This window comes from Didymella exigua (assembly GCF_010094145.1).
Source record: "Didymella exigua CBS 183.55 unplaced genomic scaffold M421scaffold_1, whole genome shotgun sequence".
NCBI lineage: Eukaryota > Fungi > Ascomycota > Dothideomycetes > Pleosporales > Didymellaceae > Didymella > Didymella exigua.
In genome coordinates this window covers 121,349-134,799 of record NW_022984775.1, presented here as the reverse complement: position 1 = coordinate 134,799, position 13,451 = coordinate 121,349, and the positions used below count along the sequence as shown (strand labels likewise).

Below are 13,451 nucleotides of genomic sequence, written 5' to 3'. Positions count from 1 at the left end.
CATGGCGAGAGCTCTCTGAGAGCACCCAAGACGCGTCCCATCGATGATGTCGCACTGCAGATCAAGCTTCGGAAAGTCACCCTCCGCTGCAAATGCACTCAAGTGATCTGCCAATGTCTGACATGTTCCCATACGAATACCTGGGCCAAGGCCAAGAATGTGCGCCGTGACGAACATCGTACAGCGTTGATCAGTGAAGTGCTCACAGCCATCTGGCGGCAGCACTGGTTTGCAAGCAAGCGAGACGGACTATTGAGCTGCAACGCTACCCGATGTCAGTTATGTGGTCCACTTAGCTGGCACTGACACGCAAGATCTGCACCATGCGCACGGTATTCATACTCGAAACCACTTCCTATACCAGGGGCCATAGGCACGGCTTGCCACATACCAAGCACGGCGTACCACAGACCAGGTAATGGTTGTCCCACTCTGACGCTCGCAGGTCTATATGTAGCACGCGACGCCCCAATATGCTGTCATTAGAGAAGTTGAGGATCCTTCGTGCTTCCGTGGTCAGGTTCTGGTAACTGTCACATATAAGTCGAAGTATACATCCCGACAACATGGCACTCCTTACTTTCATCCTAGTAGCTACATTTCTAAGTGCATATGCACTATACAAATACTTGGAATCATGTCGCCATAACAAAGTTCCAACGAGTCTGAAGCCACTCCCTGGGCCAAAAGGTAAGCATTCTCCACTTCAACATGGCAGTTAAGCATACAAACAACAAACATTCCCACTGACACCTACTAGGCTACCCAATTATCGGCTCAATACCTGACGTACCAGAAAAAAATGGGTTCATCAAGTTCGCAGACTGGGGCAAGGAGTATGGTCCAATATATCAGTGCAACCTGGCTGGATCCAACCATGTCTGGATTTCATCAGAGAATATCGCCCACGATCTCCTCTCGAAGAAGGCCGCCATCTACTCGGACCGACCACACATTCCCGCATTGATCGATGACAACCGTACTAGCGCACAATATCTCCCATTACTCAGCAGAAATGGTACGCATAGTCATTGACGCTGTGATGTCGTTACTGACACCTGACAGAGGGTCATACCCGTCAAAGGAAATTCGCCAACGTCATTATGCGCGAGTCCGAACAGGCAACATTCCATCGGTACCCAGAGCTAGAAGCGAAGCGCATGCTTGTCGAGCTGCTCGCGGAGCCTGATCAGTATAATCACGCGCTCGAATCCTTTATTGCTCGCATTACATCCCGCCTAGCCTGGGGCCATGCCGAAGCTAGTGACGAACTCAAACAGCGTGCGCGCGAACTTCTGGTCGGCGTCTCACCAACTGGCGCTCTGGGCAACAAGCTGCCTTTCTTAATGGCACTGCCTGACTGGATGTCGCCGGCCAAGTCATGGGAGAAGCGACGAGCTAAGACTGAGCGAACATTCTTCCAGACCATGCAGGCACAGGTTGAGAGAGACATACAAGAGAAGACTGCACCAGCTTCGTGGATGAAGACCTTCCTCACGCATGGAGCCAGCAAGTTCGGCTTCAAGTCTGATCTCGAGGGTGCCTACGCCGTTGGCATGCATGGTATTGCCGGTGCTCTGACAATTGCCGCGCCGATGCAGTCTTTCTGTCTAGCCATGTCGCACTACCCACAATACCTCTCGATGCTACAAGAAGAAATTGATCGTGTCTGTGGCGACAGACTCCCCATCGCTGAGGACCGCCCTAACATGCCAATGCTTCGCGCAATTATTCGCGAGCTGATCCGCTGGCGACCACCGGTGCCCACTGGCATCCCTCACTATCTGACACAGGATGACGAGTACGATGGGTTCCATATTCCTAAGGGTAGCACAATCCACCCGCTTGAATGGTAAGTTGAAATTGGTTGTACTTGTCGATCAGTTTAGCTGACCTATGCAGGGCAATCTCTCGTGACCCGGAAGTCTATCCTGATCCCGAAACCTTCAATCCACTGCGATGGCTAAAGCCTGAGTTCCCAACATATAAAGAGCCTCTTACTCAATTTCCTACCATCATCAACTCATCCCAGTTTGGCTATGGACGACGTGTCTGCCAAGGGCAAGCAGTGGCAGACGAAGACATGTTCATCGGTATTGGATCCATTGCATGGCTGTTCAATATCTCGAAATACTCGCAGGACAAGTCGAAGCCATCCGTACCTGAGAAGCCCAAGCAGCTTGTTGACATGAACAAGAAACGCACAATCTCAAACGAGGAGCTCAACTCCGGCCTCACATCCACGAATCTGATCTCAGAAAAAGCCAGCCTCGAGCTTGCGCGATCCACTCGACCATTCCCACCAGGTCACAGACCCATCGAATGGGGTGATGCGTCTCAGAAGCCCGAGGACCCAACGCTTGACTACTCTATCTTACTCATCGCAAAGCCTATTCCTTTCCAATTCGACTTGGAGCCTCGTGATGGGACAAGAGCGAACAAAATCCGGGAGCTGTTTGCCGAGGGCCTCGAAAAGGGTCAATACACCGTGCCTCGCGAATACTGGGGCCCGAACCAAGGAAGAGGCGAGTCCTTGGGATGGAGCAAGGTATGAAACGGCTGTTACGGCCCATCCGAGGACCCTGCGACGGATGTGGCAGGCATTGTGCAGGTGCGAGGTTGCCGGTGGGGAGCCGGTGTTCGTAATGTGCGTCCGGGCCGGGACAACCGCCCTTGGAACTCCAGCTGCGACGCAGCTCCACATGACCTTTCGTTTTCATTTTCAACCCTGTTTCTGTTATAATTCGTCTTGCAAGTATGGCCATGGCATTCTTGGCTTGCACGAAGCCTTGATGGCTCGTATATCTGTTAGCTCTTCTCTGGCTCCCGATGGAGTGCAGTCTCGTCAAACCTTTATTGTACGACATACTTTGAGTGGCTACTGTAGACAGTGTTTCTTAGTACCAGCAAACTACTTCTGGAAGCTCTGCATGCTGCATGCAGTCATGATCACATCTTATGTCCTACGACCCTGCGCCATAACCGTGTGTGCTGACGACAACGCGCCGACCCGAAGCCGCGAACAAAGCTTCATCAATCAGCTGACAGGCAAAAAGACCAACGGATGCTAGCTGTTATTCCCGATTCCTCTGTGTAGGTTCCAGGGTAGGAAAACCTTTGCCACTCAAGTCGTACATCATACGCTCAAGGATGTCCAAGACTAAGCGGAGCTGTTTTTCTTGAGCCCAGCCTGTGCAATTAAACAGTCTGTAGCTAGTCGCAAAGTATTTTTAGCCTTGCCGCATCCGCCTCTCCCTTTGCTCTAGCATGGGTTCTTTCTCTTGTGCCAGCCACTTCATCTCGCACTTTCCGGGCCCGAGCCTGAGCTGACGGGGCAGTCGCAGCTGAGCTCATATCCTGAAACGGTATATATTCACGGATATTCACTCTCTGTATGTGTACCGATCAGGCGGATGGTTGTACCGCATTTCTTGTGGTCTCGAAGTAAAGCACCTCGACTATCCTCGCACTAGCTTTTTTCACACAAGATTCCAGAGCGCCATGAGTCCTGCTCAACTCGTGAGAATTCCAGCGTTGAACTATTGGTGATGATCTCTTTTGTCCAAAACCTCGATTGGCGTCGGACCGTTCCACGCGATCTGCCCAGTCGCGGATGTACAGACCTAAAAGGTTGTAGTACTTGTGTACTCTGTCCAGCTATTACCAGCTTCTCACGCAGGGACAGCGTCCATTCCAGCTCATTCTTTTTCGCCATCATTGTCAGGCCGCCGTTTGAGGCGAGAGCGTTCAGGTCTTGCTCATCGAACGCTCTCATGCGATTTGTGACACTTGCACTGAAGCCATCCTGATCTGTTCGTACAACATTTGCACAAAGCTGGCATATGAGCCTTGTGTCGATGCTGCATCGACACCGTGGGTGAGGTGATTGATACCTTTGGACAGAACACTCACCAGGCTATTTATGTAAGATTTCGTAAATAATTGGAGACTGTGCCTTTGATGTGGATTCGATTGCTTTCGCTAGTAAGAACCTGGAGTCTTTCGTATCGATGGTAAGAATCACATTCGCCGTCTGCGGAGCGACCAGAGCTAGCGCAAGCGGAACTGTCAGGCAAGATAGAGGACAACTGCGCGGCTCTAACGTCGCTTATCAAGTTGTATCGTAGGGTATATCTGCCAAAAAAGGATTGCATGCTCCAGAATGAGTTCAAGGTGATCTCTTGTTGTTATAGGATGCGGTCATCGCTTCCTAAGCGCCCATGGCGTCCTGCCCAGCCCGATACACCCCAATCTGAACGTCAGGAAGTACTTCTAGCTGCTCCCCAAGTTTCAGGTCAACAGAACCGGTTTCAGCTGAATATATACAAACCTCATAGAGCAAGCGCTTTGCAGATTGAACTCTACTGCTCATTACTCACAACATTCCCAAAAGTCACGTCGATGTGGTTGATGGCTCAGAAAGCCTAACCCAGCGTCCTTGTCCAACGCTACGGAGCTGCAACATGGCGGAAGGGCCATCTTCCACACGTACAGCTACTTGGTATGCTCACAGAGATTGCTCGCATCCAGGGGCTCTCAAGGGGCGAGTTGAGGTGTGTATGCGGCATTTTACAAATAGCCAGTGCTCATATTCGCACCAGCAGCAATCACCTTCACAGCAAACGCAAGACAGGAAGATAATTTGAAGTTTCGACCTGAGATGATGCAAACGCAAAAAGACACGGTGCACACCCTGGTGTTCTCACGAGCATTGCCGAGCACGTGACCCACACTCACTGGCAAACCTCAACCACCACCCGCAAAAACTCCAGCTACACCTAATCCAGATCTTCGAGCGAAGGCAAAATGCATCGGCCGGGAATCGAACCCGGGGCTAGCCGAGACTGTCCTGTAATGGATGGCAACGGCTAATTTTACCACTAAACCACCGATGCGGTGGAAGTTGTTGTATACTTCGATGAAAGGATATCGGGGTATGAATAATATATAATGAGTAACTATTACACGGTAAGCAGATACTGTGATGACATTCCTCGCGATCGACCAAATGTAGTGTACAATCACAGACACTAGGAAATAAGCCAAGGCGATGGGCTGCGTAAAGACTTTTCTCCCAAATGCCGAACGGTCGGCAGATTCTGCAAAAGAACTTTGAGGATCCTGACAGGCAAAGTAGACACAACGTCTCTAGACATACGGGTCATGGCCTGGTGGTCGAAAACGATATCATAAAGTTTGGATTCGGTCTATCCGCATACAGCCTACAAGATACATTGCCACTCCGATTGCGAGTCCGACCTAAGAGCGCAAACGACGCAAAAGATCACATTGCAAAGCAGGAAGAAGTCAAGCCTCACAAGGAAAAGGGCACTTGGAAAGTTGTTCCACGTACGCCTCGATGGTGTCAAGCCACACAGCCCACCCAGATTTTCGCAAGGAATACCAGTCCAAAGTTGCATCACTCGAATTCGCCAGCAATTAGACACAGCCGGACATAGCGTTTGCCACGGGATACGTGGCTCGATATGCATCCAAATCCCAACCAGCAACACATGGAAGCCATGGACCGAGTTTTCGCTCGTCTCTAAAGCGATCCAGGGAAGGGCACCACCTGTTCGAGCAAACATGGTGCAAAACTTCAGGGGTTTGTTTACAGCGACTTTGCCGGGTGCGAGGACTCCCGTCAATGATAAGCACCACTTCATTCGGGAGAAAGTGGACGAGGGGTCCATCAACACGCAGCGAGTCGCTACAGCCGACAGTGGCTGACGTGCTCACCAAGGCCTTACTAAGGGCCACACGTGAAGACTTGATCACCCGCCTGGATATGTTACCAAGGGGAGATATCGGAATGCTGGAGGTAAAGTGGCAGTGTACTGCTAGAACATTTTTTCTAGTTCTGGGGGGCAGGAAGTTCTACTAGTAGAAAGGGAGGGAGGTTGGTATCTGCTTTATGCAGTGCAAAAGAAGAAAGTAAAACTTGTACATGTGTAGATATGGAGGCGATTCTTCCACCCTTACGGCTTTATAGCTAGGGGGGACTAGGCTGACAGATAGAGTGCGGGAGGTACTGTCGATTCCACGATAGCGCCTCATTTCAAGTATTACACATACACGGATTGAGCCCCAGCACGCCAGCTTCGCTGAGGGGGCATGCGTAGATCCATCAGGTCTCCAGCTACGCGACTTGGATATCTAGAACGCGGTTCCTACTGAAGAAGCGTCATTGATGAGTTACTATGGCTGGTGTGCCGCAAAAGAACCGAATCCCTCAAGGGTCAACACACTTATGAGCGCCAACATGGATCGTCGCCGTGATGGCGTCTGCGGCGATAGAGGTGTCCATGAGTATCATGGTACAGTGGTGTGTATGTTCCAACTCCACTACATACCTTGGCATATTTGGTCCCGCGGTCCTCACCTCATGCCAGACCCTCCAAGAGTATGCGCAGTGGTCGAGGTGGTATTGCATTGTCTTTCGAACGTCCTGGGTCGCGAAGCCGACCTCCTTGACTGTCATGTTAACGCGATTGCGCGACAGCGGTATCGGCGGCATTGTCGGCATTGTCGGCATCAGCAGGGGCCCTTGCGCGAGGAACTCGGCAGCTTGGCGGGCATCGTAGCACTCGGGCGGCAGCCAGATGACGTGTCCGAAGTCGAAGATACAGCCGGCACTCAGTGCCTCCTACAGTGCAAGGGGCCACGGGGCTTGGTTGATTGCGTGACCTGTGTTGCCAGCAGAGGTAGGGAGAGGATGCCGAGGCATATGATGGCCAGGACGGGCAAGTATATGCGAAACTCGGTTCGGCATCGTCTTCGTGACTGAAGTGTCGTTGGGTCGTGATAGGCGGCATCCTCGGTACGCCGCGAGAACCACTTCATTGTGGTGGGTAGAACAATGATGTGTAAAGGCCGCGAGGAGGGCTTTTACTTCTTCCTTTCCGAATGCTGTCCACAGTGCTACCCGAAATGGAATATTTTTTGTAGGAGTTGAGGCCAGCGCCTGAAAGATGCTTCTACCATTTTTATTTTGTTTGTCCTCTTTGTTGCAGGCATCTTTGCTATAACCACTCTCGACCTTTCGGAGCCATAGGGTCTTGGTAAAGCTATTGTGTTGCTCTGATTGGCTGGAGTAAACCATCACGCCTCTTACGCGTATAATATGAGAAAAGCACACTAGTCAGCAACACAAAACCCAGTTAGACTTAAGTGTCATAACACTATTAAGCATTTGAAAACACAGATCAAGGTCAACAAGGATATGCAATGCACATTAGCTGAACGAAACATGCCCTTTGGACCCTTTCTCTTGAACGCCTCTAACCACGAGCTGATGGCCAAAGGATTACATGACCTTCACAGAACCGTCGGCATGCTGTTGATCTGGAGCAATCATGGGGCTGATTAGGAGCAAGGTGTATGGAGACGGAGAGACTGGTCTAGGCTTAGTGTGCTGGGGATGAGTGACGGGCAATATGATCATGTTGGTGCAACAGGAAGGGAGCTTCGTGTACGGTATACACACGATGATTTCGGCAGCTGCATATTTCCAATCGCAATCAGATGAGGAATGGCATGTATTATGAGAGGCTCGGGGGTCGCTCTTGATTACGGAAACTGACGCTGACTACGGGGGGACGCGTTCACCATCCGGTGTCAGCTCCGACTGTCTTATCGAAATAGTCCAACGAGCCATGCTTGGCCAACACATCTCTGAACATCTGCACCCTCCGTCTGTTGTTCGCCTCGGTGGAACTCTCAGGGTGGTCACGATCCCACTCACGACGCTCGGCCAGCATTTCCTCCCTGGCCGGGCCGCTCCTCGCCTCCTTTGCGCCGCGCGGCTTGTTCAGCCACACAGTGCGCTCGTCGTAGAAGCCGCGCTCCTCGACGAACTCGAGCAGCGCGCCGAAGTCGTCGCACTCCTCCTGGTGTCGCAGGTCGTGGTACGGCACCAGCCAGTCCTCCATCCACTCGAAGAACGTCACCGCCGTGCTCGCCTTGCACGTGATCAGCTCGGCCAGCGAGTCGACGCAGTGGCGGCGGTGCAGCGTCGCGAAAATCGAATCATCGTCGTGGTCGGCGTGGCCGTGTGCCATCTTGCGCAGCGCGTTGAGGCAGTGCAGTGCGTGCATCGTGTGCGGCGCTGCTGGGTAGCGCCTCGGGCCGTACCCAAATTCCTCGGGCACCTGCACCGCCGTCGCGGGGTCGCGGCCGGCAGCGCGCACGTCGTCTTCCGTGGCGAGCAGCAGGATCGCTGTGTCGTTGCCTGTCAGCCGCCGCCAGTAGGCGTCGACATCCGGGCTGGGATCGAGGCGCGTGGGCCGCTCGGGCAGCGTTCCTTCGATGGCGACTGTGAGCTACTGCGCGCGGACAGGGAGGCGGAAGGAACAGAAGGCGGAGATGACTGGCTACCGGGGACGGCCGAGTTGGGGATCGAGTTGGCTGAAGCCGAGCACGGCGGATGCCAACCGAACGTGGCGCCAATGGCCATGGACAAGAGTGCCGTCAGTATCCATGCGGAGGCAAGCACAGCCTGCCGTAGCCACTTTCGCGACTGCAGCTTCTGCATGAACGCGGGCTCGGCCTTGCCTTGCTGCTCCTCCGACAGCAGTGGTGCAGAAGCGGAAGAAGGGGAGTAGTCTTCTCTGGTGGGCCCCATTGTATGTACATAGCACTTGTGCGTGGTTCCTTGGGCCGGAGAACATCAAGCGATAATGGCAAATCTTATATGAACTTGTATGGATTATTTCGAGTTAAGTCGAGGAACGTAGGTGGGATTACTTGCGACAAAGCCGGCAAGGCGTGTTCAAACACGCTTAATGGGCGTAAAGCGTAAAATAATGCTTGGTACATCATGTCTCGCTTAGCGCGCTAATTCGCCCCCACGCACTGGCAACCTTGACAGCGGCTGTAGATCGTGTTCTGACGCGGGCTCAGACACAAGCGCGCTTCACCTAGAATTCAAGTTAAGTTCAAGCTCCTGCCGAGTTGAACCGAGAGTCACACATCTTCACTTTCAAGACCCCATCTTGCACCACTCATTGTCACGCATGACGATGACGAACTAATCACCTATCTGGTGGAAGGACCGAGCCACCATCGGTGCAGCTCGCATTTCAAGTGCAAAATGAACGTTCAGACACACCAGCCAGTCGGTCAGATGGCCTCACTTCATGCTAGCACGACGGTTACCCATCCAGGCTATCCGCCTAAACAATAAGTTTTTTGCCCTCCTCAGTCTCTTTCTTGAAGTGAAAACTCTTTTCTTTATACCAGAGTCTCGATTCTGGGCTACTGTGCGACCCTCCGACAAGTACATCAAAGAGTGTGTGAATTGTTGTATGATTTTCAGACAATGGCCTGGCCACTAAGTTTCTATAGCATAATTGAGATTTGAAATCGCTGACCTGCAACAGGAAAGAATGGAATATATACAGAGCATGTTGCTACGAGCAAAGGCAAAACAAAGTGATGATTTACAGTGAAGAGGAATGTGACAGCTGCAAAGCCACCGGTCGCGTTGCTCGCTCAGCCTAGCGCAACGAAGCTTCGAAGTGAAGGGGCAAGAACACCCCTTCAGATCTTGCCAACACCAGCCTTCGATTTGATGGTTGCGCCGTTTGTAGACGCAACGCTAGCGGCGTTCTTGCCCTGGAAACGGGCGAGGACAGAGGCATCAGAACCTGCAATAGTAGGACTATCGACGTACGAATTGACGGCGCAAGTGTGCTTCAGATTGGCGCTGCACTGAGTGTTAAGGCTGCTGCTTGGAGAGGCGAAGACGCTGCCCTCGTTTCCGAGCATTGTCGTCGCGACGTTTTGGAAGATATTGCCCTCAGCAAGAACGTGACCACCCGCATGATTGTCGAACGCGTGACCACTGTTGCTGTCCCAAAAGTTGTTGACAGCGTGAAGGACGGTGTTTCCACCGATCTTAGGGCTGCGGCCGCTGGTGTGGTGAATGTAGTTCCCCTTCAAAGTGATCTGATCATTAGAGCCGAGGGCAAGGAAGGTCCAGTAGTGGCGGTTGTCACAAGAAGCAGACCAACTAGTCTGACCGTCGAACTCGTTGTTAGAGAGGGTGACACGGTTAGACGCGGCCTGACCAGCGACAAACATTTGGCGACCAACCAAGGAGATTTTGCAGTGATCTGTTTTGTGTCAGCGTTGGTCAGTTGGAGAAATTTCAGTACCAGACGCACCGATCCAAACCATGTCAGTTCCAGCGAGGGTGATAGCGTCACCACCCCAGATGTACTGAGGGTTGAGCTAGCTTCCGTCAGTTTTGAATCCACCAGATCGCACATGGAATTTACCTCAGTTATGTGGACATTCTGGATGATGATGTTCTTGGATCCGTTGGCGATGCGGAGGCCCTTCCCGCGGATCACACCCTGGCTTCCGACTCCGATGATACTTTTGTTAGATCCTAGCAAATGGTCAACTTTATCGCCCAGCTATAGGAATGATCAGACTCACCCAGATTGATAGCAGAGATACCAGCATTGTCATAGGTGACGCTGATAGCCTTGGAGCCAGCGCCAGCGTTACCGTTATCGCACCAAGAGGCTATGTTGATGGCATCCTGGCCACCCTTACCAGGACATTTGTTAGAAACGGGCCTGCATCCGTTCGCCTTAGTGGTCCCCTCGGTGCCTTTGAAGCTGTATTCCTTGTCGATGACAATGCAGCGAGGAGTTGAGTCCATAAGCCATTCCTTCAGCACCTTCACGTTGCCGGGAGCAACACACTTGGCGGCGCCACCTCCAGTGGTACCAGTAGCGAAACCCTCGGGTTTTCCAACGACGGCGAAGGTGGCTCTTTCGCCGAGGACGGCAGCGTTGACGGAGAGAGCGCTGCCGAGTGTAAGAATGGTAAGCTTCATGATAGGAGAGAATAATGGATGCCTTGCAAGCAAGTGACCGAGTGTGGAAAAGAAAGTAAGTCAAAGAGTGTACAAAAGGAAGCAAGTGAATGAGTATAGAAAAGAGAGTGAATGTACTGAATGTAGTGAATGTGACGAATGTAGTTGTGGTGCAATGAGTAACAGCACCCCGTCATCTTTATACTGATGCAGAGAAGGCTTGTGTAGACAGCTGGGCTTGGATGTATCTCTTCCTGTAGCCACAGCTACGATGACGCTGCTGTCAGATACGAGCTAGCATTGACAGCGGATTGTAGTTGTTTCAATGGTGCCGAGATTCGGAAACACAACCTTAATTTTTACTTGCCTCCGTGTCTAGCGAGGGCGGTATGAAGGACGCCAGACGCTTAGATTCACAAGCAACCCTAGAGTAAAGGCTGGAAGAGCTGTTCTATGAACTCTGATGCGTGCGAAAAGCGGCGTCACAATGCAGTTGATAGTCCCTAGTCACACTTACACGTGAAGTTTTGCGACACGCTGCCGCGACATGTTTACCCAAGGCAAGGAACTTGATAGCCAGATCGAACGTCTCTATCAGAGCCTGTACTTTCTCCGTCGCGGCCTATGAAGTTGTTCGCTTAAAGGTACTATGTTGCGCATCAAGTTCTCAGTTTCGCGTTCGCAAAGCCGAGCTTTGTTTCATAGGCGGTGCACCTCTGAGACTCGCAACGAACATGTGATCCTTGCTAGCCGCGGCATATTCATCCATTCTCGCTGTGGGCCGCGATTGATGGGTACACAACCTAGACGGAACCGAGGGCTACCGCATAAGGCTGAAAACAAGCTTTAACAGACCAGCGATGAATATAGCCAGGTCTCGTATCTGTGCCTCGGCTTTCTTTGAACAGGTACACTCCGTGATTCCACGTTTTGAATGAACACGAAGCATAAAGGTACGGGGCCTGGGCTCACAATCGCTTAACGAACTTTGAGGTCTAGAGAGTGTTATGGCGCACTTCGGTATTGGCGCGTGTAGCGCCCATGTTTGCGTGTGGGCCATACCAACTACCTCATACAGAATAGATTGAGGGGTACACCAATTGATATTGCACGCCCTTTAGATTCACTGATTTATAGACTTGTAAAACAGTCCTTCTTTACATGAAATGTTGAGACTCCAGCGGATGATTCCTCGAGGCGGCTTCAATTTAGCGGTAACACCACTCCAAGAAGCGCTTCACCGCGATTCTACATTTCTCTGAGGACAAAGGTCATCAATCCAGCGCGAACCGCGGCGGTGCACGTTCCGTTCTCAGGGGTAGGGTCTCGAATCAACAATACTATGCTGAAAGCGGTGCTTGTACTTATTACGCCTGCACAAAGTTGTCAATATATCGATCACGCAAACCGAAATGGCGTTGGTCGGTGTCACGAAAAAAGAGCAGTCAAAGTCAGCATTGAAACATGCGACTTAAGCAATTGAGGCTGCTAAACGCTCGCATTGGAGTCAGAAGCTTGGTTGCCCTGTCCACAAGAAGCTCTTGACTGTCAGCATCTCCTGCTGTCACCCTGTCACATGCACACTCAGACAGTGCTTCGATTCAGTCCCCTCACTAGATCGTCATTCAATGTAGGCATATGAACTCGAGTGTGTAATCTTGCCTATGCAGAATTATCTCGGTTTGCGGTGACTGAGCTGAAACGAAGTTACCAGGGCCAGAGGTGTGATAGATCCCGCCAAAAGTGGACACGATATTGACTGACTCGACTCATTGCCTCAGCGAGCACAGATTTTCGTTAACACACATATCTAAAGGTGGGTCCCTTCGCTGGCACAGCCTGCCTACAGAGTCAACTACCGGGAGTATCTTCACAGCGGCCGTTTCGTGTTCCAGGCGTTGGCCACCGCGCTCAAGCAGGTTGGATTGGACAGACGCCTCGAAATTTCCTTGGCTTCGGAGCATCCTTCTGTATCCATACTACTTCAATAGTCTTTGGGAAGAGGAAAGACACGGTATCTCTCTACAGGCGTTTCTGAGAACCATAACCAATGCCATCAGATTTCTATTCATCCTGGAGGACTTCAGGGTATTTGGCATCGGAAGTGAAGCCGATCTGGACCGGTTTGAATCCGACGTATTCAGAGCCTATAAGTACCAAAAAAGCTCACTCCTTGCGCCTGCATTCAGTTTATACCTTTCACAGCATGCGATCTGTGCTTAACAAGACTTCTGCTGCAGCCAGACATCATGCCATTGTCGCAAGAAGACTTTGCATACGGGGGCCTGACTATGGTCGAAACAAAGTACATTCATGTGGGTCGACATGTAGCTACTCCTATGAATAAGGTGATGCGCCATATAAGTAGCTTGATACTCGATCAATCGGTCGTAGTGCAACAACCGTCACTTCTGCGTCTGACGCCCACCACATGGTGAGCCTCTATCAGCCATTCAGCTGTGGGCACCTGAACGCCATAGTATTTGTGGCCACAAATCTGCCACGCCATAAGACAAACCCAGCAGAACTCGTGTTAACATATCGTACATACGCTAAGTCAGTTAGTGTACACTGAACCCATAGGTCCCTTTTCAAGCTCACAAGTCATGTATTCCGTCCATCA

General features: G+C 51.5%; 4 protein-coding genes and 1 non-coding gene across 5 annotated transcripts; 1 reads left to right on the top strand and 4 right to left on the bottom strand.

The window, feature by feature from the left end:
* Nucleotides 1-566: 566 nt before the first annotated feature.
* Nucleotides 567-2,554, top strand: M421DRAFT_50136 (cytochrome P450 2E1; the record flags this gene model as incomplete). Its single annotated transcript, XM_033594800.1, has 4 exons — nucleotides 567-690; nucleotides 761-1,018; nucleotides 1,066-1,852; nucleotides 1,903-2,554. 4 exons carry the CDS (start codon nucleotides 567-569, stop codon nucleotides 2,552-2,554), a joined length of 1,821 nt encoding a protein of 606 aa, XP_033454097.1.
* Nucleotides 2,555-4,807: 2,253 nt separating this feature from the next.
* M421DRAFT_t1 lies at nucleotides 4,808-4,895 on the bottom strand. Its single transcript has one exon. It is a non-coding gene; the product is annotated as a tRNA-Gly (tRNA).
* A 930-nt stretch (nucleotides 4,896-5,825) lies between these two features.
* M421DRAFT_414905 (uncharacterized protein) lies at nucleotides 5,826-6,835 on the bottom strand. Its single transcript, XM_033590496.1, has one exon. It carries the CDS (start codon nucleotides 6,524-6,526, stop codon nucleotides 6,233-6,235), a length of 294 nt encoding a protein of 97 aa, XP_033454096.1. The 5' UTR covers nucleotides 6,527-6,835; the 3' UTR covers nucleotides 5,826-6,232.
* Nucleotides 6,836-7,871: 1,036 nt separating this feature from the next.
* M421DRAFT_29314 (uncharacterized protein) lies at nucleotides 7,872-8,279 on the bottom strand (the record flags this gene model as incomplete). The annotated part of the gene is made up of 1 exon (XM_033589039.1): nucleotides 7,872-8,279. A coding segment is annotated over one exon (408 nt), but the record flags the coding sequence as incomplete, so codon positions are not given.
* Nucleotides 8,280-9,437: 1,158 nt separating this feature from the next.
* On the bottom strand, nucleotides 9,438-10,966 carry M421DRAFT_388127 (polysaccharide lyase family 1 protein). Its single transcript, XM_033589937.1, has 4 exons — nucleotides 10,444-10,966; nucleotides 10,281-10,393; nucleotides 10,167-10,233; nucleotides 9,438-10,115 (listed from the first exon to the last, which is right to left on the bottom strand). Exons 1-4 carry the CDS (start codon nucleotides 10,847-10,849, stop codon nucleotides 9,541-9,543), a joined length of 1,161 nt encoding a protein of 386 aa, XP_033454094.1. The 5' UTR covers nucleotides 10,850-10,966; the 3' UTR covers nucleotides 9,438-9,540.
* Between the last annotated feature and the right edge of the window lie 2,485 nt (nucleotides 10,967-13,451).

What these genes read in the sequence shown, in the direction of transcription:
- M421DRAFT_388127 (XM_033589937.1), bottom strand. Translation starts at nt 10,849, where the DNA reads ATGAAGCTTACCATTCTTACACTCGGCAGCGCTCTCTCCGTCAACGCT. An exon ending in AGAATGTCCACATAACTGAG is followed by an intron (nt 10,234 to 10,280) that starts GTAAATTCCATG and finishes GACGGAAGCTAG; the next exon opens with CTCAACCCTCAGTACATCTG. An exon ending in AACTGACATGGTTTGGATCG is followed by an intron (nt 10,116 to 10,166) that starts GTGCGTCTGGTA and finishes GACACAAAACAG; the next exon opens with ATCACTGCAAAATCTCCTTG.
- M421DRAFT_414905 (XM_033590496.1), bottom strand. Translation starts at nt 6,526, where the DNA reads ATGCCGACAATGCCGCCGATACCGCTGTCGCGCAATCGCGTTAACATG.